Below are 27,037 nucleotides of genomic sequence, written 5' to 3' on the forward strand. Positions count from 1 at the left end.
AGGCTATGGAGACCTTGGCTGGCAGGCTATGGGGTGGGGAAGTTATACGAGTGAATTTCCATTTCTGCCTAGGATGTCTATGGCTGGCACAATGGAGCGGTGCAGCCCCACATCTCAGAGTCTGAGGCAGCTCCTGTTCTAACTTACTCTGCACCCCTCCAGGGGATGCTTGGCTGGCCCCTTCTGGGCTTTGTCTCTGCTGAGACCTCCTGGCTGCTCCTTGTGGATCAATTCTCATCCAGCAAGTATAAAGTCAGCCCTAGAGATGGGCAAGCAGGTGGGCAGGTGGATATCCTGTAATTCTAGAAGCAGCCAAAAGACCCAAGTTCAAATCCCATCTCTGTCACTCTCTCTGAGCTCAAGTTCCCCGCTACAGCTAGAGGTGAGCTTGGATGACCCCCAAGATCCGTCCCTCTCCAATGCCTGGCTCAGCACTGCACCCAAGCCAGGACTCACGCACCCTGTTATTTAACAGGCTGTGTTCTCTTCTGGTGCCAGTATTAACACGGTAACCTCCAAGTCCAGCTGTTCATGCTGGCCCAGACTGGAGGATGTTTTGAAATGATAAAGGTGCCAATAGTTTAGGCCCCTGGCTAATATTTTTTGAATGAATTACTGAGAAAGATCAGCCTGTCCGAACATCTTCCCATAAGCCAGCTGCTGGTTTGCACGGGGGCAAGTGGCTTCCTTCCAGCCGGGAAAGCCACTCTTGGAAATTCCAAGGCTTTGTTCAGAACCTTCTCAAACAGGGAGGCGGTGCCAGTGGGGCTCTTTCCAAGGTCCTCCGCTCCTGTGGTCTTGGGCCAGGCCTGTGTTGGTCCCCAGGGAGGAGTGGACAGATCCATCGAGTCCCCATGTCTGTCTCCTTGCCATGGAAGAGGCCACTCTGAATTATCCTTTGTAAATGACAGCTTCTGTTTGAGATGTGTCCGGCTGACAGCTCTGAGCCGTCAGAGATGTCCTTTAGGTTCAGACAGACCTGAGTTTGAATCTGAGCCTGACATTTCCCAGAAGTGTGGCCTCGGACAAGGCACTCGTCCTCTTTGGACCTCAGTTTCCTTGTGCAGAAAAGGAAGGAGACTGCCTCTTCCCACAGGGTGATATGACATTAGATATAATATAAGCAAAGTACTTACAACAGTGTCTGACACGTAGTAGGGGCTCAATAAATGAAGTTGTTGCTGTCATTTTTATTGTTCAATGATTTTTAACTGCTAGACCCAGGCTAGATACAGGAGTAGGGCAGGGTCCTGATTTTGGAGCAGATTTGATTCTAAGAGGAAGTTAGAAGGGATATAAGGCTGGAAAGTAGTCACACTTGGGCCTGGGATTTCTAACAGCCTAACCTTATCCCACTGTTTTTTCCCTACCTGGAAAATGGGGATTGACATTCCTATATGGGGTCCCATGAGATATGTAGTTCTGGGTCCCAAATGGGGTTCCCTTCCTTCCTCAAGTGAGCTCAGGGTCTCAGGTACCCACAGACCTTTGGGAATCCTCTTGGCCAAAATATCTGGGGTTCTTGAGGTCAAGTGAGAGGCGGTGACGGGTACAAAAAGCAGGAGTTTGCAAACTCATCGCCCTGACGTTGGGCCTAGCTGCAGGGGGCCATCTACACCCTGAGCTTGCCAAGCCTGATGCTGATTGTTCAGCACGGATGTACCTGAGCCAGCCAGATGGTATGGCCCTTCGGCTAACAGGTTTGCAGGAATGAGGCATTCATCAGGGGCTGGAGCTGAGACCGTGATCTGGCATTACCAGCATGATTTGGCCCATTGCTCTGAGCTGACCAAAAAGATCTAGAGGGACTGTTTTCAACAAGGTGGGATTTCATAGGGATAAATGTCACATCCTGCCCTGTGGTCCCAAACCCAACTGCCTAAGTAAGGATTAGGCCACAGCACAAGTGGAGAAAGGCCCCGGGGCTTTCATTAGCTGCATCCTCTGTGTGAGTCACTGCCGGGATCCATTTATTTAACCAAAAAACCCACTTACTAAATGCCCGTCATATGCCAGGAATATAGAGATGAGCAAAAGGCAATCCCTGCCTTTAGGGAGCTCATAGTCTATTACAGATACTCTACGAGTTAATGTCATTTTCAATTCTGTTATTGGAGGTACTATATCCCAAATCAGGGAGGTGAGGTTCCACTCTGTTCTTTGTGAGTTATATTTCCTTCTCTAATATAGTTCTGACCATTCCAAACACCCTGTAATTTGTTCCTCTTAAAGAGACCAGGATGGAAGAGATGGGAAACCAGAATCTTCGAGGAGCTTCATTAGTAAGAATCAAGTCAGATCCTGCAAAGTTGACAGCTGAGGGAGAATTGTCACAGGAGGAGGGGTAGCCTCAACTCCAGTTTCCCTGAATTTCACCCCCACTGACCTCCTTAGAGGAGCGGGGTTTAATCTACCAGAGGAGCAAGCATGTTTCCTCATTGGAACTGTCCTGCTCTCAGAGCTAGGGTCCAGAGATCAGCTGGAAGAACCCAAAGTGCAGATGAGGGAGCAACCCCTTGTGGGACCAGAAAAGCCGGTCCTCATCACTTGGTAGATCATTCTGTAGAATCCCCTCTTGGAATAGCAGGGGCTTATGTAGAGGCGTGTATAGGTGCTGCTGGCTAGTCTCAGTAGCGTGCAGGGGATGGAGTGAAGAGGTGCAAAACTCCACTTGGGCTGAGGTCCCGGGAACTCTGAGGCCAGTGGGCAGAGCCCCACAGTGGTCGCTGAGGGTCCTAAGGAGAAGGTCGGTCTTGGGGCAGAGAAGACACAAGTTGACACCACATGGCTCAGCTACCCTACCCACGGCAGAGAGTCTGTGTTGACAAACTTGAATGACCTGGGCGTGATTTGTTATAGGAACAGGCATGGTTCCTTACAGAAATGGCCACTGGCAAAGACTCAGAGGGGGACCCTATGCCTGGCACCCAAAGGGCACAAAGGATTGCTTTGGAAAAGTCTGATTTGTTTTGTTCTGGAGGACAGAATGAAGGCAGTAGGTGGAGGCTGCAGGGAGAGGGATTTAGGGGAAGGGAGGAAGCAGAGCTGGCCAGACGGAGAGGTTGGGCTGCCAGGATCAGCAAAGCCTCAGCTGACCATGGTGTCCTCTGAAGCTGGGATGGCCCTTCAGACTGGTCCTGAGTTGGGGTGAGGGGGCCAGGACTGTATGCCCCAGGGTCCATCGGTCATTGGATGCCAGCTGCCCTGGGAAGGGAATGTGGCCTTGGGCGAGGCAGCTGGCTTCAGCCGAGGCAATTCCCAAAGGGCTGCAGCCGAGGGCTGAGCAGTCCCAGCTGCGGGGGAACAGGTCCTTCATTCTTGAAGGAGAATCTGGGCAGTACCGCCGGAGCCCTTTTTGCTCATGGGGCTGGCTGTGGCCTGAGGGAATCCTTGGATCTACTCCTCGTGGTCAGCAATCTTGTTTGGACACGAGGAGGAGTAGCCAGCCTCACTTGGGATGGGGGCATGAGTTGCCCAAGCAACTTGCCTCAAAATCCTTCTGTGCTGGGAGCCTCTGTGCTGTGCTCTGCAGAGGACCCAGCCACCTTCAACCTCACGGGCGATCCCTTGCTTGTGGTTTCCAGTCTACAAAGGCGCATCCCAGCTGCTCTTACATGTGATGGCAGGACATGCTTCCCATTTACAGAGCACCTCAGTGCCAGGGACTTCACCTCCGTTATCTCTAACGATCACAGCAAACCAGTGATGCAGGTATTATCCCCCCTTACAAAGGGGGAACCAAAGCTCAGAGAAGTCACATTGGCTCAAGGTCACAAAGCCATAAATAGCATGGTTGGGGGCCAGGATTACCTCAGATCGAGGCAAGGGGGTAAGAGGAAAACTCCATTTTTGTACACATTCTACAGTCTTTTAACACCAAATCTGTAGGGTTTTTCCTAACACCAACCCATCCTCCAACTTTGGGGTGGGTGTCCTACCGTTCAATTCTGACACTACCTGGAGTTAGTGCAGACCCCACAGGTTAGGGCTCAGTCTCACAAGAATTCTTTCACTTCACATGCCAGTCACAAGGGTCAAGATGTCACCTGTGCTTCTGACCAACTGGCTATAATCAGGGGTTCCCATGACCCCCTCTGCAGGTTTGATAATTTGCTATAACAGCTCACAGAACTCAGAGAAACATTTGCCAGTTTGTTATAAAGGATATTATAAAGGGTACAGGTAAACAGCCAGGTGAAGAAGTACACAGAGGGTGAGGTATGGAAGGGTCCTGAGTGCAGGAGCGTCTGAGCCCGTGGAGATGGGGTGCGCCACCCTCCTAGTACGTGCATGTGCTCACCAGTGCATCAGTCCGGAAGCTTTCCAAACCCCCTACGTTCGGGATATTTATGAAGGCTCCTCACAAAGGCATGATCAATATTAACTCAATCTCCAGCTCCTCTTCCTTCCCTGAAGGGTGGGCGTGGGGCTGAAAGTCCTAAGCCTCTAATCATGGCTTGATCTTTCTGGGGACCAGCCCCCATCCAGAAGCCCACCTAGAGTGGCTTCATTAGAACGAAAGACACTCCTATCACCCAGAAAATCCCCAGGGATTTAGGAGCTCTGCGTAAGATGCTCCTGTCACCCCCATCTCTCAGGAAGCTGCAGGGGTTTTAGGAGTTCTGTGTCAGGAGTCCAGAGCAGAGACAGGGGGTCTGCCCTGGACCCTGTGCTTTGGAGAGCAGAGAGGGCCCTGTGCCCTGCTCTGCCCTCCTCTCCGCCTCACCCAGGCCAGGGCTGAGAGGGCCTGCCCACCCAGAGCACTGATTCTAACCCCCATCAAACTCCAGGTACCTGGACTCCGGAATTCCCTGCCCAAACACTCCAACATCCACCCACCCCAGTCTACAAGGTCCTCTTACCTGGACCCTGCTTCCCCAGCCTGGGCTGTGTTACAGGCCTGCACAGCCCCAGGCCCAAGGGGAAGCCAGAGGCCCCCTGTCTGCAGAGGCTGTGGACAGAGCTTAGACGTGTGGGCACAGGAGTCCACACGTACGTGCAAAAGGCCTCACACACTGCTGGTTGGAGCTGAGGTGGGGATGAAGCAGGGTGCGGCCTCCCCCCAGGCCTCCACACTCCAGCACAAAGCTCCAAGAACTGGGGATTCCAGATTTGAACTTTATAATAGAACCATGCTGAGTTGTCAAGGTAGGATGATAGAGCAGGTTTGGTTCAACAGCTGTGGCCTGAGTTGTCACCTTTAAATGTGTAGATATCGCAGGGTAAGTCTCCACGGGTGCTCTTGTCCCCATTTCTGCAAGTCGGGTGGGCCTGCTGCAGGCAGCCCTGTCTCTACTGAAATCTCACCTTCTTTTGCACACTGATGTCTATACCCTTGGGGTACTTGGGGAGCGGGGACAAATCTGGCTACCATAGGCATTGACCAAGGTTTTCTTGGAATTCTGGTGAAAGCCACGGGCAGTGAGAACCCATAGCTGAGCTGCAGGCACCAGGCGAACAGTTCTGTGGGTTTTCACTTCTTAATGTATCAGGATGTGGCCAGTTTGAGGAATCCTACCCTCCACCAACTGGGAAGCTGGTCCAATGAGGTCTCAAGGGACCCTCCTGTCCCTCCTGCAGCCCCTCCCTGATGACAGTCTCTCCACCCCCCCACCAGGCCTGGCCCGCACCTCCTCTTGCTGAGCCACCTCCCACAGGCCTCCCGTTCCCTCCCCTGGGGTCCCCCTCACCCACCAGGGGTCTGCTCCAGCACTTCCCACTCTGAACTGAGTGACCGCTGGCTTCCCTTTTCTGAGGACTTGGCATTTGCACAGAGGAGTCCAGAACCCCTCTCTGACCAGTAGGGTTCCTCTCTAATGGTGGGGCATCAGGCAGTGTGTGCCAGACAGATGCTTTTCTCACTGAATTCATCCGAAGGCCACGGGTCGGAGTCCCTTTCGCAGCTGACAGTCTTTTCTTCCTGTGTTCGTGTGAGTGTGTTGACGTGCAGAATCCGTGTGTACCTTTGCATGAAGATGTACAGGTGTGCATCTGTGTACGTGTGTGGATGTTGGAGACTCCTAGGAGCTGAGACCCTCAGGAGGTCTGCCCCTGTCAGCCCAGCCAGAGCATTCCAGAGCCAGGATTCTGGGCCTGTAGCTCCTTAGGTTCTCAGCTCTCTGGCCCTGCATGAGGCTGGATAAAGCTGACACTGCCACGCATGGAGATGAGGCAGGGCCGTGGGAATGTGGCAGTTATGAGCCTTGCAGAGCAGTACCTTCTAGAAAGTTTGCAACCAGCCTCGGTGTCCCAGGAGCTGCTGCATGGCTGTTTCTAGGAGAAGCATCCTTAGCTGACCTCAGGCACCCCCGAAACCTCTTTCTGACTCTTCAGCTCTGTCCTGGCTTCCTCCAGATCTTTCTGCAAGGGGGCTTGGGCCATCTCCCTGGTCGATGTCCTCTTTTAGAATAAGACACTGGCCACTGGGCAGCTTTCTGGTTTTCATTCGTACTCAGCCATTCCATCATTCTTGAACATTCCCCGTCTGTTACCACCTGAAGCTTTGGCTGGCCCGCATCAAACGCACTTGGAAGAGTCTTGGGCTTGTGCAGACCCATCATCTTTCCTCCTCTCCTTCCACTGGAACTCCCAGCCAGCACAAGAGGAGATGAATCTCAAACTGGGCAATTTACCTACCTGTTGGCAGTGCCACCCAGAGGGTTAGAGTTGAGAAAACTGGCCAATGTGAGATCCCTGGTGAATTGGCTGGCGTTGCTCATTCCTCTGGTTGTAGAAAAGAACATCTAGTTGACAGCGGCAAACCACGGTGCCAAGATCTGAGCCGTGACTCCTGGCTTTTTCCTTCCCTGTTGTCCCTTGGGCCACTGACTTCAGTCTTCAGGCCCGTTAAATACTCTAATACGTCTATTTCCCTTACTCTCTGGCTCCAGGCCCCCAAGGGCAGCGACAGGCGGCCACAAGGCAGAGTGCGGCTCCGACAGATCCAGATGTGGAGCCAAGCAAGCATACTTACTAGTTTGGACAAGGATCTTGACCTTTCTAAGCCTCAGTTTCCTCATCTTTTACATGGGACTGGTGGTAATTCTCAGGGATGGTTTTAAAGGAATAATTATGCAAAAACTTAGTGTGTGGCTTGGCATATAACGGAGGCTTAATAAATGGTACTTGTTACTTTCACCAGCTCCACCGTCACCACCACCACCCCGACCTCCATCAGCAACACCAGCATTGCTATCAGCAGCGTGAACAGACGTAGGTTCCAGTGCCAGACTAGCCCTCTCTGTGTGGGGAAAGAGAAGGGTGGAGATTGAGAGTAGAAATGAGGAGGGGAAGAGAGAGGTTGGCATGTGGCCATTTCAAAGAAGTCCAGCCTGGAGCAGGGGCTGGAGGCTTGGACCAGCCCATGACCAGCAGACCAGCTGGCTCAGCTGGCCCCAGAGTCCCAGTTTCAGATCACCCTCCACCAAGCCTCTATGCAGACTCATGTTCTCCATCGAGGCTGGGATATTCTGGAATCAGCAGAATATTTGGGGAATGGCTCTGGAGCTCCGGCGCCAGGCAGACCTGGGCCCAAATCCCAGATCTATCACTGACCAGTTGGGTGAACTTAGACCTAAGTCACTTAATTTCTCTAAGCCTCAGTTTCCTCCTCTGAAAAATGGGTATAGCAGTTGCCACCTGAGACGGTTTCTGGGAAGGGTAAATGGGATCACAGATGTCCAGTGCCCAGTAGTGCCCTGCTTGATACATAGGAGGTACTCATGTTCCAGTGGTTTCTTCCCTACTGCCCACCCTGCTGGTCCATCTCCTGCTTCAGAAGGACTGGGTCTCAGAGCACTGCGGCCAAAACTTCATGCTTTGTCCCTAAGAGCCCTGGGCTTCCTGAGGAGAAGCCCTGGGAGGAAAGTGGAGACTGACAGTCTGAGTAGCTGGGGGAGTTTGACTCTGGGTGCATGCGACTTTGCCACAATTCTCTGCTAGCCTGGAGCCCCAGTTTCCACATCTAAAATGGCGGTAGTAATACTTTTAGGGTTGTTGTGAAGATGGAATGAGACATTGCATGGAACACAGTGCCTGGAACACAGCAGGGAATATTATATTCCTAATATTATCATCGTTACGTATTTCCCGGTTTCTGCACTTTCCTAGTGTGGGCGGGTCAGAGAGTGTTTGGTTTCCAAGATTACGACATCTCAGCCAAAGGCCAATGGCGAGAGGAGTGTGGATCTGGCCTGGCCACCTCCGGTTGCACCAGGCCAAAGAGCAGCCTAGGCTGACGTGGCAAGTACCCCTGTGAGTCACCTCACGGCGTCAGAGCCCGTTAAGCTCACCCCAGGCTACCAGGCATACCGAGAACTGTCTCTGGAACTCAGACGTGTCTAATTCTACCAGGAATTTTCCCAGGGATTTGCTGCTGCCCATTGCCAAGGGCTCCCTGTAGCTTCGGCAGTGTTCTGGGTGGGCATCTTCCCTGGTCAGAGACTTGAGCCTCTGGCCTCTTTGCTCCAGTGTTTGTTTACCTTCAGCCAGCAGTAACAGAGTGAGCTTGATGGGTTGGAAGACATGAATGCGAATCCTGCTTCTGTCACTTAGCAACGGTGCAAACAAAACCAATTCGACTCCCTTCTCTGCCTTCAGTTTCCCCTGGGGGGAGATAAAGACCCTCTCTGATTATTTCTGTGAGCTGATGTGAGACTAAGGACAATCCAGTGAGGTCATGTTTGGGAAAACCCGAGGTGACCTTAAACTGATACAGACATGAGCAAAATGAAAACTCAGTCATATGTAACTTTGGGCACTGTCTCTCCCTCTCTGGCCTCAATTGCCTTCCCTATAAAAGGAAGGGTTTGGGGTGATTGGCATTCCCCAGAATTGTGATTCATGAAAGGAAGGGTTCTATGTTGAAATTAATTTGGTAAAGACTGCACCTGATCTCCCTCATAGCCCGTCACAGCTTGTGCTTGTGTATCAAAGGCTAGGAGAATCCTGCAAGAAACAAGCCTATTTAGCTTTTTTTTTAAATTATTTTTTTAAATTGACTTTTGGCTGCTCTGGTTCTTTTGTTGCTGTGCATGGCTTTCTCTAGTTGCGGCGAGCGGGGGCTACTGTTCATTGCGGTGCGCGGGCTTCTCATTGCAGTGGCTTCTCTTGTGGAGCACGGGCTCTAGGTGCACGGGCTTCAGTAGTTGTGGCACGCGGGCTCAGTAGTTGTGGCTTGCAGGCTCTAGAGCACAGGCTCAGTAGCTGTGGCACACGGGCTTAGTTGCTCTGCGGCATGTGGGATCTTCCCAGACCAGGGCTCGAACGAACCCATGTCCCCTGCATTGGCAGGCAGATTCTTAACCACTGTGCCACCAGGGAAGCCCAAGCCTACTTAGCTTTGATGAACACAGATTTTACTAATTTGAGCACAGAACCTCATTATTATGATTATGACTATTGCTATAACTATTATTATGTTATGGTTATTTGTATTAATTGCTCTGATTTACCTACCACAAGACATCCCTTGAGAAGTGGCCGGGTGACATGAATGAGGACCCTCACAGCTCTGGCTGACATGGGTCCACACACGCTGAGGGGCAGGCCCCAGGCTGGCAGGGATCGAGGGGCTCACGCTCTGCCTCTGTGTCTTCCAGGTGCCTTCCTGATCCCGTACACCCTGTTCCTCGTCATCGCTGGCATGCCCCTGTTCTACATGGAGCTGGCTCTGGGCCAGTACAACCGGGAGGGGGCAGCCACTGTGTGGAAGATCTGCCCGTTTTTCAAAGGTAAAGAAGGAATCTGGGGGAGTCAAAGGTTGTTCTACAAGACTTCTGTGTGCCCCTGGAGAATCTGCTCCAAAGGTGGGATCTGCGGTAGACCAACTCTCTCGAGAATTACAGTTATTGGCAAGGTCAAGCGCGTCCGCCATTCAAAGTAACATCGAACGCATTGGGGGCTTCAGGAACAGCTTTAGCCTAGAAAGTCTGGAAATCTGGGCTCCAGTCCAGGCTGTACAGCTGAGTGACCAGAGGGAGTCTGTTTTCCTGAATGGGAAAAACTCATAGAAGTGTCAGAAGTACCTAGCACACATACCACTACTCTCCCCTCTTGCTCCCATGGCGGACATGATAAGTGGATCATGTGCCTTTCCACCGTGGGCAAGGGGCTTCATTCCGCTGGGAGAGAATGTTATCATGCCTCAGTGTTATCCTGCCCAAGGGGTGGGGGGAGCTGGGATACTTATGCTCCAACACCTGACCCGGCTGCTCCCTGGGGCATTAAAGGTCCTGGCACTTTTGCCTTGCCTGATGAGTGGATAGAAGGGGCTCCAGGGGCAAGAGAGAGCCCTCAGGCAAAGGAATGGGGGGTGGGGCCCTAGGAGATTTAGGGCTCTGACAATCTGCTACAGAAAAAAAGAGAGGTGTGGGGGGTCGGGTAGTGCAATGGTTGGAGCCAGCTCCCCAGGAGAGGTGGTTCTGGGGAAGCCCCTGCCTGACCCCCTCTGCCCCCCACCCAGGAGTTGGCTACGCTGTGATCCTCATTGCACTCTACGTTGGCTTCTACTACAATGTCATCATTGCCTGGTCACTCTACTACCTCTTCTCCTCCTTCACCCTTCACCTGCCCTGGACTGACTGTGGCCATGCCTGGAACAGCCCCAACTGCACCGATCCCAAGCTCCTCAACAGCTCCGTGCTGGGCAACCATACCACGTACTCCAAGTACAAGTTCACGCCGGCAGCAGAGTTTTATGAGTAAGTCGTCAACCCCTTGTCCTGTTCACACGGGCGCATCGAGACCTGTGCTGGGCAGGACCTGAGCCAAACGCTAAGGAAAACCACAGGAGGGGAGGGGGCCACGCCAGTCACTGTAATGTTTACTCAGCAGCCACCACAGGCCTGATCCTGGCTAGGAGCCAAGGATACAGCCGTGGACAAAGCTTGAGGAGCTTGTGTTCTGGCACAGAATGGGGGTGGGGAGACAACACGCTAGCAAAAAGGTAAGGAAGCAAGAACACTGTACGGCGTGAACATGCCCTTCAGGAAATCAAACACATTTTAGGGAGTATAAGTGCTCTCAAGGAACTAAAACCAGTGCTACACAGTGATTGTGTAGGGAAAAGGAACTTTAGTGCAGGTGGTCAGGGAGGGCTTCTAGGAGGAGGTGTCATAAGCATTGATGAAGTCAGCCAGGGGAACACCTAAGGGCTCAGCTGGTAGATGATGGAGCTGCAGCTTGAACCCAAGTCAATCTGATCCTGAAGCTGTCACCTGGTCCCCCCTGTGCTGCTGTCTCTCTGGGGCTTCCATGGGTGAAAGTAGCCAGAGTTTGTGAGTGAAATTTAGGAAGCGGGAGGCAGGCCAGCTGTGTACAGCTCAGAGAAATTATTTGGACTATGTGCATGAGAGGCACTGACTGGTGGTAGAAGACAGAACATCTTTTAAAAAAAGAAACATTTTATGTTGAAATCATTTTAGAGGTAGAAAAAAGTTGCAAATGTAGTACACAGAGCCCCTGTAGACCCTTCACCCAGTTTCCCCTAATGTTGACACCTTATACAACCATAGTGCAATGATTGAAATCAGAAAATTAACATGGATTAACTAACCTGCTAAAGACTATTTTTGAATTTGTCAGTTTTCCCACTAATGTCGTATCCGGGTCCAGGATCCAACCTAGAGTCCCATGTGGCATTTAATTGTCACATCTCCTTAGTCTCCTCCAATCTGTGAGAATTCATTAGTCTTTCCTTGAGTGTCATGCCCTTGATGCTTTTGAAGAGCACTGGTCAGTTTTTCTATAAAATAGCCCTCAGTGTGGGTTGGTCATTGTTTTCTCCTGATTAGACTGAGTTTGACATTTTTGGCAAGAATAACTTGGAAATGACATTGTGTCCTTCTCGGTGCATATCATATCAGGGGGTACAGGATGCCAGTCTCTTATTACTAGGCATGTTGACCTTGATCACTCGGCTAAAGTGCTATCTACCAGCTTCCTCCTGTGCAGAGGTAGCATTATTCTCTGTAATTAGTAAGTGTCTTCTGGGAAGTTACTTTGAGGTTATGCAAATATCTCATTTGTCATCAGACTTTTGCCCACAGTTCTTACCATCCTTCAATGAGTCTTGCAAATGAGGATTATTATTTATAGTGTTGGTCTAAAGCGATTTCTACTCCCATCATTCCCTCTAGATTAATTGAAGAGAAAAGTCCCTTTTCCCCTATTTATTCATTCGTTTGTTTACTCATTTATTCATTTCTATCAGTATGGGCTCATTGGTGTTTATTTTATTCTGTGGTTTTAACCCATAGCCATCATTATTTATTTTGTTACTCCCTAGAATCCTCTCAACCTCTACTCCATCCTTTTAAGTCCTTGAGGTCGGTAATAGTCAACTTGTTTTCAGTCACCTAATTTCAAATGTTTGCAAGGTGGTCTCTTCAGAATGTAGCATCGATCGTCTTTATGCTTCAGGCGGGGGTGAGTCCCATTTTAGCAACCCCTACGCAAGTGTTAGCAGCTAAGCAGAAAGTCCCTGGTACAAGCTGTGGGGCAGGACAAGTAAATCCCACTCAAACCTCACTCTCAAGGTACACATGGTCTAGAGTAGTGGTTGGAAAACTTTCCAGTAAAAAATTAGATAGGAAATATTTTGGGCCTTGTGGGCCACATAGGTCTCTTGCATATTCTTTATTTGATTTTACCCTTTAAAAAGATAGAAACCATCCTTAGCTCACAGGCCATAACTCAATGGGCCACAGCTGGATTGGGGGGCAGGGTGGGTGGGGCATGGCTTGCTGACTGCTGGTCTGGAGCAGTACTGCTCAGGAGAACTCCCCGTGATAGAAATGTCCTATGTCTGCACAGCCCACTGCAGTAGCTACGTGCCACACGCGGTTAGTGAGCAGTTGAAATGTGGCTAGCGTGACTAAGTTGAATTTTTAACTTCATTAATTTTCATTCGTTTATGTGTAAAAAGCTCGTGGTTACCGTATTGGGCAGTGCAGGTCTAGAGGATGGAAAACAACAAATTCACCAGCACCGAAACCTTAGGGCCACTCTTCTTTGGTCCTATGTATTCCCTAAGCCAAGGACCTTGGAACGAGTCCTGATTATCCAGAGAGTGGGGTTCCTGAGGACCATTTCCACTCCTGCCATCTCGGTGCAGCATGACCAAGGAGTCTTAGTGTGGTTAAAGGTGGCCTCTGGAAAGTCTGCTGCCTCCTGGGGCTCAGAGGAGTCAGGGTTCTCAGGACCCAGGAACTACCCTCAATGAGCCATGGCGGAGAATTTGCTAAGGGTCCTGGACCTGTGTGTCCACCTGCCCCCATCTGTGTTTTCTGCAGACTTCCAGCAGGCATATGCACAATTATGTAGATTTGGGAATTTTGTGGGGAGAGGGTCCACAGTTGTCATGGAATTCGAAATCCTTCTACAGCCCCAGACGGATCTGAAGGACTGCTGTTACTTAAAGCAAGCGTCTCAGTAACACCACCATCCCTGTCTTCCTCCTCATCGCAGCAACAGCTAATCACTTACCGTGCGCCTCAAGCTTTCTGCTAACTTCTCTGTATGTGTTATTTCAGTGTAAGCCCTCACACCGACCTGATGAGGTTTCTGTAACTCTTACCTTCATTGCATACATGACACGGCCTCATTTCACAGGTGAATAAATCACTGGCCCGTGGCCACATGGCTAGTCCCGTGCAGAGCCAAGATTTGGACCCAGACGGTTTGCAGCTACGGGACCCCAAGAGTGAGCGCCCCCTTACACCCTGCCCCCAGGAGCCTCACTCTCCTCACCCTGGCCCCTCCCTTGCCAGGCAGTGAAACTCCAGAGTCTGCAGGCTTAACTTCTGTGTTATATTGGATTCTAGCCATTATAAACGGCTATGATTATTCCAAAATACTGTCATAGTCACAACTAACATCTATCCAGCTTAGATTCTATCCCAGCCATGCATTTGGAAGTGACATTTGAAGTGGGTTTGAATCCAGGAAGTCTGGCTCCAAAGTCCAGGCTCTTAGCCCAGCAATTCTAAACACTGGCTGCTCATTGGAACCACTTGGAGAGCTTTAAAACACCCTGATGCCTGGATCCCACACCCAGAGATTCACTTCGTTGGTCTGGGTGCAGCCGGTGGGGCGTGGAGATTTTTATTAACGGCTCCTCCAGTGATTCTAATATCCAGCCAAGGTTGAAAGCCCCTGTCTTAGCCACTGCACTCTCCCATCTCAAACAGAATAAGATTCTCAGTGGGCTCAGGCTAACATGCCTACAGTATCATGTCATGGAAAATCTAGGGCCTCCTTTATTCTTCTCCTTAGGGGTGTGGCCTCGGACATTCCCAGAACCGTTAGGGACCTTGCAGGCAGAGGTTTTAGGCCTTCCTAGTTTATAAGTGTGGTTTGGACTAGGAGACGGTAAAGGATAGTGGAGCTCAGGGTGCTGCTGATACAAGTAATTGGTTCCGTGCTTTCTCCTCTATCATCTCATGATAAAGGAAGAAAACAGGATCTTTCTTTTTGCTCTTGGCAACCCTCGTCCTTATAAATTAAAATGGGAAATGATAGCCTTGTCTCTAGTCTAGTTATTATTTGATTCCTTCTCTGACGTCTTCATAGCCAGCAGATCTGCCCCAGCCGGAGGGAGAAGTGAGTTGGGTTTTGAAACCCAGGTTGCTTTAATTACAGCCTGAAACTTCCTCCCGGCTTGTCTGTGAGCAGAATGAGGTGGAAGGAGATGACATTCTCTTACGTGGGGCCGCAGGGGCTTGGGGGGTGTAGTGGGGAGCAGAACCCAGGGCTTATTTCTACACCTTCCTGCTCCGCAGAGCTCCTGTACCCTCCCCTCCTCCCCCTTCCTTCCCCTCCTCCATCCTTTGAAGTACATCCCCACCCCAAGCTTCACAGCTGCCGTGAGCCAGGCACCAAGCATCTTCTCATATCCAAGTCCCATTTAGTCCTCACAGTTCATGGAGGGGGGAATTACTCCTATTTTACAGATAAGAATGTAGTGGTACAGGTTTTAGGGAAGTGGCAGAGCTGGGATCCGAACCCGAGCGGTCTGAGTTAAGGCCCTCGCCCCATCCACAGGCCTCTCCCGTCTTCTCTTCCATCCCATCAGAGTCTCCAGTGGGGTGTGTTCGGGACAGGAGTGCAGGAGTCCCTGTGGGGAGATCGGAGCCCTTCTCGTGCATCTCTTTCTCACTTTGAAGCTGCTTTTTTTTTTTTTTTAATGGTATTTATTTATTTATTTATTTATTTTTGGTTGTGTTGGGTCTTCGTTTCTGTGCGAGGGCTTTCTCCAGTTGTGGCAAGCGGGGGCCACTCTTCATCGCAGTGCGCGGGCCTCTCACTATCGCGGCCTCTCTTGTTGCGGAGCACAGGCTCCAGACGCGCAGGCTCAGTAGTTGTGGCTCACGGGCTTAGTTGCTCCGCGGCATGTGGCATCTTCCCAGACCAGGACACAAACCCGTGTCCCCTGCATTGGCAGGCAGATTCTTAACCACTGCGCCACCAGGGAAGCCCTTGAAGCTGCTTTTGTGTGCTTCTCAGTATCTAAGTCATGAGCTGCCTCTGGATTTGTTTTTAATGGCCCTTTTATCTAAATGCTTCTGCTTTAAAAGTTACCCCCTCTCAGTCTGGGGACCCAGCCGGTAGGACTCCCAGGGCCAACCCTGAGGAGATTACTTGGTTTTTTTGCTTTCCTCAGAGCCTGCTGGCCGATTCTCTTGCCATCTTGTACTTATTTAAGCCGATAGATTGAACATATCATTCAAAGGAATAAAACTTCGATACTCCCCAGACTCCAGGCCTGAAGCCAAATAGCCCAAGGCTGAAGGAAACCCCGAGACTCTGTAACTTAATCTGTAAAAGGGCACCCTTGGTGAACACGCTCAGGGAATAGAAAACTTCTACCCCCTGCCTGTTCCTAGTGGGGAAGAGAACTCTCCCTCCACCCCAACACTAACCCTTTGCACTTAAATGTAAAGTGAGATCTGAGCCCGTTTGGCCTGTAGACTTCGGAAAGCCTGGACCGTGTACTCCACGATGATTCATTTTCATTAAACTGCTGGAAAACTACAACAAACCCAAGTTACTTGTACTAACCCCCAAGGCTTGGGCCTGTTACGGGGGAAGAGGCTGGGTTCGCTTTTCTTGGAAATCAGCTCTGGAGTCTGGCTTTTTCACTGATGAAATATCTAGACGACCACTGCCAGGCTGAAAGTGGACCTCACACACATGTGGGTCACCTGGGCCGGTTAGGAGGCGTTTCGGCCATCTGATTGGATTCTAGAGTCATTTTAGCACATTTGAGGGCAAGCACAGTTGGTTCAGTGCCTTTTTTTTTTTTTCATGATTTTAACAGTCAAATTGGCCAAATGGTTATTGATACCATTCAATACTTGGCCCATATGGAAAGAAATGGGAAGAAGCAGGATTAAGAGTCAGATGGGCTCAGTACCTGATTCTGGTTCTCCATCTTTTCAGATATGCCCGGCCTCTCTTCTCTTCCAATCTCCTCCCTTCCCTTCGCTTCCCTCCCCTCCCCTCTCCCCTCCCCAACCCCATGCTTCTCCTCCTCTTCCCCCTCCCCCTCCCCCTCCTCCCCTCCCTTCTCCTCTCTCTCCCCCTACTCTTCCCCCTCCTCCTCCTTCCCCTCCTTCTCCTTCTTCTTCCTCTCTCTCTCCCTCCCTCTCCCACTCTCTCCCTCCCTCTCCCACTCCCTCTCTCTCCCTCCTTCTCAGCATAGGAGAGGGACCTCAGCCAGGGCCTCATTTTTGAGCTGAGACTAGCAAGGACAGAAGTTCACCAGGCAGACACATTGGGCCAGGAAGTGTGTTCTAGGCATAAAGGAACAGACAGTTCCAAGGCCCAGAGTGACAAGAGCTTCATGTAATTGGGGAATGACAAGTGGCTGGTGGTCGCCAGGAGCCAAAGGCATGGTGTGGCAAGGCACGGGGTGCACTTGGTACAGGACGAGTGAGAAAGGCCTCCGATTCTGAAAGGCTTATGTTTTTATCCTCTCTACCAGGATTCCACAACGCTGATGCTTTTGACATTTGGGGCTGGATAATTCTGTGTTGCGGTGGGAAGGCTGTCCTGTGCATTTTGGACGTTTAGCCCCATCCCGGGCTTCTGCCCACTAGACACCAGTAACACCCCTCTGCCCTCCAGCTGTGACAACCAAAAATGTCTCCAGCTGTTGCCAAGTGTCCAGGGAAGGCAGGGGCAAAATTGCCCCCAGTGAGAACCACTGTTTTAGGTGATGAGGAGCCGCTGAGGATTCGGGGGCGGAAGAGTGACAAAGTTAGAACACAACTTCAGATGAATCAGGTGGTTCTACGGCAGCACAGACTGTGGATTTAAGGAGGCCGAGCGGAGGCAGAGAGACTGGGATGGCGGGAGGATGGGGAAGTTTTTACAGTAGTCCTGGAGGAACAGAATATGGGTCCGGCCTGGCATCGGGCCATGAGGACGGGGGTGTTGGTTGCAGATCAAGAGATAGGACTAGGAGGGGCCAGACACAGAGACTGATTGCTCAGGGAAGCTGATGCAGGGTGAGTAGTTTAAAGCCACAGCATCCTGCCTGGGGGCAGTGGGGATGAAGGCCGTTCTGGAGATGGGGACACGGGTCTCTGTGGGCCTTGATCAGCCACACAGCTCTGCTCGCTCACTCCTGCGCGCTCACTGCAGACTCCACTGTTTGCCTGTCACCACCCACCTCCCTCTCCCCATCTCGCCCCTACCACACCTGGGCACCCCTTCTCAACTCACCGGCTCTCCCACAGGCCCGCAGAGAAGGCACCAGCCACCCCCTCCGTGGAGCCCGCCACACTGACTCCCTTGGCTGAGTTTTCTGGACACTCCTTAGCTTCTTTGCCAATGCCCGCTGCTCCTTGAAGGCTGGGACTCAATCAGAATGATAGTTACAATGACCACTGGCGCTGAGCATTTCCTGGGTTCTAGGCACTGTCTCACATTCTGCAATGTAAGCCTCGTGAGAGCCATTTTACTGAAGAGGAAAAAGGCTCAAGGTGGGGAATGTTTGCACCCGCTATTGTCACCCAGGAGCTCCATGTGGCTGGAGCCATCACCTACTTGTCCACAGCCTTGTCACCTGCCCCCAGCAGTCCTCTTTCAGTTTTGACTTCTTTCTCACGAAATTAGGTGTGTGAGATTCATCCGTACAGAGCTAGTTGCTATATAATATTCCAATTTATGAATATATCATAATTTATGTAGTCTACTGTTTTTGTTTTGTTTTGAATATTTATTTATTTATTTATTGGCTGCATTGGGTCTTAGTTGCAGCACGCGGGATCTTTTGTTGCAGTGTGCAGTCTTCTCTCTAGTTGAGGCGCACGGGCTTAGTTGCCCCAAGGCATGTGGGATCTCAGTTCCCCGACCAGAGATCGAACCAGCATCCCCTGCATTGCAAGGCGGATTCTTAGCCACTGGACCACCAGGGAAGTCCCTGTAGTCTACTGTTTATAGATATTTATTTTGCAATTTGGGGTTGTTATGAATAATGCTGCTATGAACATTCTAGACCATGTCTTTTGGTGAACATATGTACATGTTTCTACTGGGCAAATACCCAGGAGTGGAATTGCTAAAGCAGAGGATACACATACCTTTAGTTGGGGTAGATATTCCCAAATAGGAGAAAAGTTTACTCTTATCTCAGTCTCTAGACCAGGTATTCTAAACCTCAGCAACATGCGAATTTTGGAGGCTGTCCTGTGCCTTATAGGATGTTTAGGTTGTCCTGTGCATCATAGGATGTCCCACTTCTCTGTCCTCTAGCTGTCTCCTACCCAAGTCGTGACAATCAAAGACATCTCCAGACATTGCCAAATGTTCCATTGTCCACTGCTTTAGACCATGAGTGCTATGAGGGCAGAGACCTTTCCTCTGTTTATTTACCACCATCTCCCCAGGACCTGGCTTGCAGGTGGCACTCAAGAGATATTTGTTATGTTGAAAGCTTCTGTTACCGTTAAAAAAGCAGCCTTGGGTGGGGATGTCTCCCCAGATGAGTTGCTGGCCCAGGGCAGGGAGGTGCTGGACACAGGCCATGACTGTGCAGGGCAGGTCCAAGTGATGCAGGGCTGTAGCCAGGGCAGCCCAGGGCCTGTCTCCATCAACGTGCACTTTCGAGGACTGGCCTGTGGTCGAGGCCTTGGTCATCCTCCCTGATGACACCATCTTCCCCGGTCCGCTCCCCTCTCCTCCCCGCAGGCGTGGCGTCCTGCACCTTCATGAGAGTAGTGGGATTCATGACATCGGCCTGCCCCAGTGGCAGCTCTTGCTCTGTCTGATCGTCGTCGTCATCGTCCTGTTTTTTAGCCTCTGGAAAGGAGTGAAGACATCAGGAAAGGTAATATCTTTGTTTCTCTTTCAGTTGGGAGGTTGGCCTCAAAAAAGATGTTTTTTTCTACCTATAAACAGGTAGTTGGTGAAAAGAAAAGGTGGTGCTAGAAGTACAAAACCTGGGTTTGCACCCCAGCTCTGCCACTGGCTTGCTGGAGACTTTAGATGAATCCCCTCCCTTCCCTAAGCCCAGGACTCCCCAGCAGTAGGATGAGGGAGTGCAAGAGGATCAGGGTTCTTCACACTTTCCCACCAAAGCCTCCCTAATAGCAGAGACCAGGGAATGGGACACCCCAAGGGTCTCTGGAAAAAGCCCAGAGCAACCTGTTGACATGTGTTTGATAAATCTTAAATTCTGGACTAAAACTGCATGCAAATATTGCAGCCTTCTCTAGCATATAACCATTTCCTTCACTATAAAATTGATTGTTCCCACCTCTGAATTTTTGAGTAGATGAGAACGCTCCAGAAGATATCTAGATGAATCCTGGGGCATCCTCTGACACAGTGCGGAGTGCTTGCAAGGGTCTACGTTTCCTGGAGAGAGGAGCACAGGGTTCGATGACCTAGGAGAGCCTGCCAGAGTTGGCATTCTGATTTAGGTGACACTGCCCCCCGTAGTCAGCACCTCAGGGTGGAGTATACTCAGGTCATGGGCCACATTGATTCTGAGCCTGAGGAATATCATGAGAACAACAGCTCCATTTGGGCCCTATGGGTCCATGTGGAGCTTGGCTGTATTAAAGAGGCTGTAGCTGGGAAATATTCTGTCCAGTGTTTTGGTTAGCTATCGCTGTGTAACAAAATACCTCAAGATGTAGAGACGTAAAATAACAACCACTTTATTCCCTCTCGTGATTCTGTGGGTTGACTGGGCTCAGCAAGGTGGTTCTTCTGCTCCATGTGATATTGCCTGAGCTACATGTCTGGGGGCTTGACTGGGCTGGAACCTCCAAGATGGCTAACACTCATGGATGGCAGTTGGTACTGGCTGGGAGCTTAACTGGAGCTGTCAACCAGAGCACCTTGGGTGGTTTCCATACAGCCTCACGCTGTAGCTTGGGTATCTCACAGCATGATGGCTGAGTTCCAAGAGCATGTTCCAAGGAGACAAGCCCCAATGTACAAGTAGCTCTTGCAGTCTCTGTTTACATCATGCTTGCTATTGTCCCAATGAACAAGATAAGTCTTGTGGTAAAGCCCAGAGTCAGTGTGGAACACACAGTGTGTATGTTCATTGGGGGTTACAAGGCAACAATAATCAGGTAGGCATGAATTTATGAGAAGCTTCATTAGGCAACTGATTTTGAATTTTTTTAAATTTATTTTATTTATTTATTTTTGGCTGCGTTGGGTCTTCATTGCTGTGCGTGGACTTTCTCTAGTTGTGGCAAGCGGGGGCTACTCTTCCTTGTGGTGCACGGGCTTCTCATTGCAGTGGCTTCTCTTGTTGCGGAGCACGGGCTCTAGGCTCACGGGCTTCAGTAGTTGTGGCACGCGGGCTCAGTAGTTGTGGCTCGCGGGCTCTAAAGCGCAGGCTCAGTAGTTGTGGCGCATGGGCTTAGTTGCTCCACGGCATGTGGGATCTTCCTTGACCAGGGATCGAACCTGTGTCCCCTGCATTGGCAGGCAGATTCTTAACCATGGTGCCACCAGGGAAGCCCTAGGCAACTGATTTTGAAAAGTGGGGTGCATCAGGGTTCTCTCTGGTTCTCCTAAAGTCTTGGTTATGCCATAGATAGCAAAGATAGTGACAGGGGACCAGCAACCAACAGCAATGAAATTTGACAAGAGCCTGAAGTGGAACTTCCTATCAGCGTATTGGAGACATGGTATCTGCCCCAAGGAAGAACCCAAATGAAATGCAGACCAGGGCTTGGAGGAATTCTAAGATAGAGCAAAACCAGGCTAGGACCACAACCATCCCAACACCTGACACATAGTAGGTCTTCAGTAAATATTTATTGACGGACTAGTGAGGAAAGAAGGGAAGATAGGAAGAAAGGTAGGTGGGTAAATAAGTTTGGGGAACTTCATTAAGTGTTCTTTTGAATTCAACTCGTTAAACATTTACGGATACCTACTATGTGCCAGGCTCGATGCTAGTACTAGTGATGCAAGAAGAAATAAGACAGATTCACTTGATTGTAGTATTATGTGTGTTATAGCCAGGTAGATGTAGGTCAATGTTATTAGTTTCTTGCATCTCCATTCAGAGACATATGTGTGTCCCCCTTTCAATAAACACTAATGGTCACAAACTATACACACTATTATAGATCTTGCTTTTTAAAAAACTTAACTTTACCTTGAAGACAGTTTTACATCAGGTAGGTTGCACTTTAATTGAGATACAAACTGTGGGTTTTTCAACTGTCATTAAATCAATTTAGTGGGTCACCACAATTTTTCAAAATGAAATCGTCTAGATAATAACAGCGTGCATTGCACATACTAAAGTTAGAGCTGTCTTGTGGAATTTTTGTGTTTCAGTTATAGCAGCCCATATGTCTCGATAAATAAGGTTTTTCTTACCATGAGTGCCCATGGTCCAAAAAGCATAAGATGTTACATTAGTGGAAGAAGGAACTCTTCAGACTGAGAGGGTCTGCAAAGACCATGGCGAAGGTGGCATTGGGCTAGGTCAGGTAGAGATGGGGCAGAGGGAAAGGGTTTTCCGTGGAAGGAGCTGCAAGCAAAACTACAGAAGCCCCAGGCCAGCCTTGTCCAGCCTCTCTGCGCCTCTCCTGGGTATCAGGAGCAGGGCTTTCCTGGCCTCTGCAGGCAGCAGAGCTGCAGAAGGTGTATGAGCTTTACTACTGCTGCCGACCTGGGTGAGGGGCCACCACAGGCTTCTAATATTACACCCCAAGATTAAGCTTCCTGTAGCCATCGCCAAAGGGGTACAGCCTGCCCCACCTTGTTTAGCACTTGGCTGGAGCAGGCCTGAGTTGTCTATGGGGAGACTGATGCTAAAGAGAAAAGGAGTGGAGCCTCGCATGCTCCGTTTCTTTGTGCAAAGTCACCTTTGGAGGAGGAGGACTCACGCCCTCCCCTGAGGAGTGTAATGACGAGTGGGACAGGAGTGTTGCCCTAGGAAGCCCCCCGCAGATGGAAACTTGTCGTCTGAAGTCCCTGCCCACGTTTTGCCTCCAGAGCAGGCGAGGACCCCTGCAGTCCATGGGGAGGGGCTTTCTAGAATAAGGAACTTCATGCAGGACATTGTTGTGTCCTGTCTTTAATTGTTTTTATACCCTGGCTCATGAGAAAACCAAGAGCATTGCTTATTTCTTCCCAGACTACGTCTGGAACAGGACACGGATCTTTTCTTAGCAGGCTGCCAAAGCCACAGAGCCGGTCTGAAATGAATTGCAAGTGTTCACATTTCCCGTCTTGGCCGGTGAAGGCTCTGTTCTTGGGAAGATGGCTCCACAGCTGGGACACTGGGGGGCGAGGTACAGTCTGAATCAGGGAAAGGGGTTACCGCAGACCACACACTCGGTGACCCTGGCCCACCGACCACCGCAGGGTAGAGGGCGGAGGTCAGCCAGCCCCCAGGGCGTCGGGCACGTGTGCACACACTGCCGCTTGCCGCCCTGGAGTCCTGTCTGCCCACCCGCCGCTCACAGGCGTTGGCTGAACCAGCACTTAGCAACTACAAGCCTGTACCGAACGCCTAAATGTTGATCTGGAAGGTTCTCCAAAGCCACCTACTCCAGCCTGCTTGTACAGATGGGGAGCCTGAGGCCAAGAGAGGGAGAGGGTTTCACAGCCGTCTTGGCAGAGCCGGGACTTGAACCTGGGTCTCAGATATGCAGTAGCGTGAGTGATTAAGCACATGGCTTTGTGGTCAGACCACCTGGGTTGGAGCCCAGGCACCATCGTTCCCTAACGGGTGACCTCGGGATGAATGATGCCCCCTAAGCTACAGTGTCCTCACCCGCAAGATGAGGGCAGTTCCTGATCCTGCCCGCCTCCAGGGCAGTTGGGAGGATGGGGTGAGAGGTCCTCACTGCTGGGCTAGCAGATGGAAATTGCTCAGTAAGTGATCCTCATCTGTCTTTGTCCCCTGCATCCACCTGAGGGAGCTTTCAAAGCACGGAGTGCAAGCCCCATCCCAGACCAATTAAATCAGAAAGTCCAAAAATGGAGTCTGAACTTGGACATTTTTGTCTATAACTTCCCGCAGACTAGTCTAATGTATAGTCAGGGGTGAGAAGGAACAGCGAGGAAGCCTACGCAACCTTCTCCTCTCCCCACTTCTCTTCTCTGTTTCTTCATCGTGGGCAGGCTGGGCTGGTGTCTCTTTTCAGTCTGGGGACAATTTCTTCCCTTATGGGTTTCTGGACGAGGCAGTTTGTCTTTGCCCTAAATCCATCCCCAAATAAAGAGCAGCCAGGGATTCTGCTTTCGGCCCACATCCCTCCCTGGGCGGTGAGCTTAGGAGGATACACTTGCATGAAGGTAAACGAGCGGGGGAGAGAAGGGAGGAAGGAGGGCGTAAAGGTGAGGGTGCTAGTTCCACCTGGGGCAAGTCAGCGCAGGAAGCTTGTAGAGCAGGAGGCGCTGGGCACCAGGAGAGTCTGCGTCCTCACTGCCCTTGGCTTCCTTGGCAGCGGTGCCCCCAGGGTGCCGACTTTCTCATTGGGTGCAGCCTTGGTCTGTCCGCTCTGTCCTGGAGTACCCCAGGCCTGGCCTGGAGGTGGAGCTCTTAGCCCGTGCACTGTGTGAAGGAAGGTGTGGGGAGGGTGTGACTGGCTGCCCCCCGCCAGCCCCCCACCCCGCTGGCAGCAGAGTCAGGCTCTCACTGCGAGCTTGTCCACCGCCAGGTGGTGTGGATCACGGCCACGCTGCCTTACCTCGTGTTGTTTGTGCTCCTGGTCCACGGCATCACGCTGCCCGGCGCTTCCAATGGCATCAACGCCTACCTGCACATCGACTTCTACCGTCTGAAAGAGGCCACGGTCAGTGCCCAGTGACCACCCACCCTTGGGCCCGGGTTGGGGAGGGTTCTCGGTGCAGGCAGTGGAAGAAACTCTGGTCCCAGCTCTACGTAGCCTGGGATGGATCCTTCCCACTCTGGGCTGCAGCTTCTCCACCTGACCAAGGCCAATTTGATTTGCACCTGACAGTCTCTGTGAGCCTGTCCGGCTCTGATGGCTTGGGATCTGTGGTTCTGTTGAGTGGCCTTTGCAGACCCCTCCTTTCAAGGAAAGCAATACCCTGTCCTGGGTCCTTACCTCTGCCCTGTGCCGTGGCCCCAGCCTCACCCCAGCCACCCTAGCCCTATTTCTACTCTGGTCTCCAACCCTGGCCTCTGGTACCATCTGTGATGTTGGCATAAGGAGCAGCATCAGCTGCAGGGAGACCAGACCCTGCTGACTCTCCCCTCGCAGCCCCTCGAGCTCACTGTCCTGCCCAGAGGTAGAGATTACAATGAAGGCGGGGTGAATGTGGAGTGGAGTCCAAAGTAGCGCGGTGAGGCTGGGAGCAGGGACAATCTTAGAGGTTCCTAGTGCCTTGAGCATCTTCAAATCACAGCTGAGATGATTTCCAGCCTCCTCCCTCACGTCTGCCTCAGTGACCACACCTCAGTATTTCCCCTCATAATCCCCAAAGACTTCCCCACACTCTACTTGAACCCATAATAATCCTGGCAGGCAAGATCAACATAGGATTAGGATGGACGCCTCCCAGTACACACCTCCCATTGTCCCAGCACAACTCAGTGTTATAGCCCAGTAACCAAGAGAAAAACCTACTTCCTTAATAACTGTCAGAAAAATAACAGAGCGTAAGACATGAAACAGCCTTGTAAATTGTGAAGCAAGTCAGAGTTCTATCTGTTCTGCATTGTTTAAATATCCTAAGTCTTTCTCGACAGTAGAAACTCAGCCTGAGTGCTGTCTCAGGGAGCAGATCTACCTTCCTCCGTCAGATTGCTTCTCTCATTACACCCTTTGCTTACAAAGCAGGGGAAGTCTAGAATAGCACGCGTGGGGAGATGACAGAAGTCTCACAAATCCGAATTGTGGCTTATTCCTGGTGAGCTAGGTAAAATTATCCCCAGTGTACAGATGAGGAAACTGAGATATAGACAGTGAAATTGACCAGGGCAAGACCATGAGGCTGAGAGGTTGGAGAGGAGCTCAGATCTCCGGGCTTGCAGCCATGCAGTCTCATCATCCAAAAGATGAAGGAAGTAGACCCCATTGGCCACCAAGGAGTCACCACTGTCTATGGGTTGGTAGAAGCTACTAGGAATCATTACCCCTTTCTGAAGATGTTGTCTCCATAACCCCTGAGATAGTCATAACCCTTTGCCCTTGCCCTATCCACATTCTAGCCTAGAACATTTTGTTTATTAACTTTCTTTGAAAATCAGGATGTCAAATTGAGCCAGTGAGTTCCTCTGGGGTGAGCTCACTCATGACCACCCAAGGCTGGGAGATGCTAGAGAGACCCCAGCCTCTCTGCACAGTGATTTTGTACAGGCTGCGGGAGAGCAGGAGTTGCGTGGCTCCCCATCTCTAGTTCAGACCTCATTTCCTCAGGTCTTAGGGCGTCCCTGGGGCTTCCCAGCCCTTCTGGAACAGTGAGGTAGTCCAATTCGGTGGAAACAGAGGGTGATGGCCTTTATCTGCCCATTTCAGGTATGGATTGATGCTGCAACTCAGATATTTTTTTCCTTGGGCGCTGGATTTGGTGTCTTGATTGCATTTGCTAGTTACAACAAATTTGACAACAACTGCTATAGGTAAGATCCTTCCTGGGGCTCTGGAAAGCTCTAAATCCTGGGAATCAACCCTTGCAGGGATGGGAGAGAGGGCTCTGGTCTGGGACAAGTCAAATTTTCTTCTTGGGTTTCTTTCCCTGTGAAATGAAGTGCAGTAGACCATCCTGGACGTTCTGTGAACTCCGACATGGCCTATGGGGGTCCTGATGAACATATGTCAGTTCAGGACACCTCCCAAATAGATGCAGGGTGAGGAGCTGGGAAAGCTGAGGCCACTAACACTGGGATATCATGAGGGTGGGTAGCTGGGACAGAGGGGAATTGTGTGGCTTTCAGAGCTGCCAGCACTGCCTGTCTGTCCATCTGATGCCCGGGCAGACAAGGTTGGAATATCCAGGCTGGTTGCTTGACGGGTGAGGGCCTGGCAGGGTCAGAGCTTAAGACCACACAGCAGAATGAGAAGTCTGCTCAGTGCCGTAGAGTCAGAAGACCGTGCTCTAGATCATCTGGTCCTGTAAGCATTTAATGCTGCCTCCCGCAGCCCCAGTGCTGTGAGGGCTTCAGACATGGGCACAGATGGGGCTGCTTCCATCCTTCTCTATCAAAGGCTTAAGACAGAATCATAACCTCCCTGGTACAAGACAGAGTAGGATGATGCAGACCAGTGGGACAGGCTTTAGGAAGGCTAAGGAAATGGGGTGATCAGCCATCTGCTGGGGGATCAGCAAGAGCATAGAGGTGCGTTTGAGGTGAGCCTTGGAAGATAGTTAGGGTTGGGATAGGCAGACACGGAGTGAGCAGACAACTTACAGCATGAGCAAAGCCAGGGGACGTGGTACGTTTGTGAACCAGCAAGTTGACTGGTTTGCTCAGAGAGTACATGTTGGGGAGTCATGGGAAATAAGCCTGGAAAGAAGGTTGGGTCCTCTCAGCAAAGCTCTTGAATGCCTGGGTGAAAAGTTGAGAGGCACTGGG

The 27,037-nt window shown here is 50.9% G+C and overlaps 1 protein-coding gene across 8 annotated transcripts in view; it reads left to right on the forward strand.

Annotated features, from left to right (window-relative positions):
- Window positions 1–27,037, forward strand: part of SLC6A2 (solute carrier family 6 member 2) — a 49,483-nt gene that overhangs the window by 12,639 nt on the left and 9,807 nt on the right. For all 8 annotated transcript variants that reach the window (XM_059905324.1, XM_059905318.1, XM_059905322.1 and 5 more), the window contains 5 exons: window positions 9,600–9,731; window positions 10,463–10,700; window positions 19,195–19,333; window positions 24,156–24,290; window positions 25,980–26,083. In XM_059905324.1, the coding sequence (XP_059761307.1) occupies window positions 9,600–9,731; window positions 10,463–10,700; window positions 19,195–19,333; window positions 24,156–24,290; window positions 25,980–26,083 (748 nt within the window). The remainder of the gene's footprint in view (window positions 1–9,599; window positions 9,732–10,462; window positions 10,701–19,194; window positions 19,334–24,155; window positions 24,291–25,979; window positions 26,084–27,037) is intronic.

Source organism: Balaenoptera ricei, chromosome 19 (genome assembly GCF_028023285.1).
Source record: "Balaenoptera ricei isolate mBalRic1 chromosome 19, mBalRic1.hap2, whole genome shotgun sequence".
Taxonomy (NCBI): domain Eukaryota; kingdom Metazoa; phylum Chordata; class Mammalia; order Artiodactyla; family Balaenopteridae; genus Balaenoptera; species Balaenoptera ricei.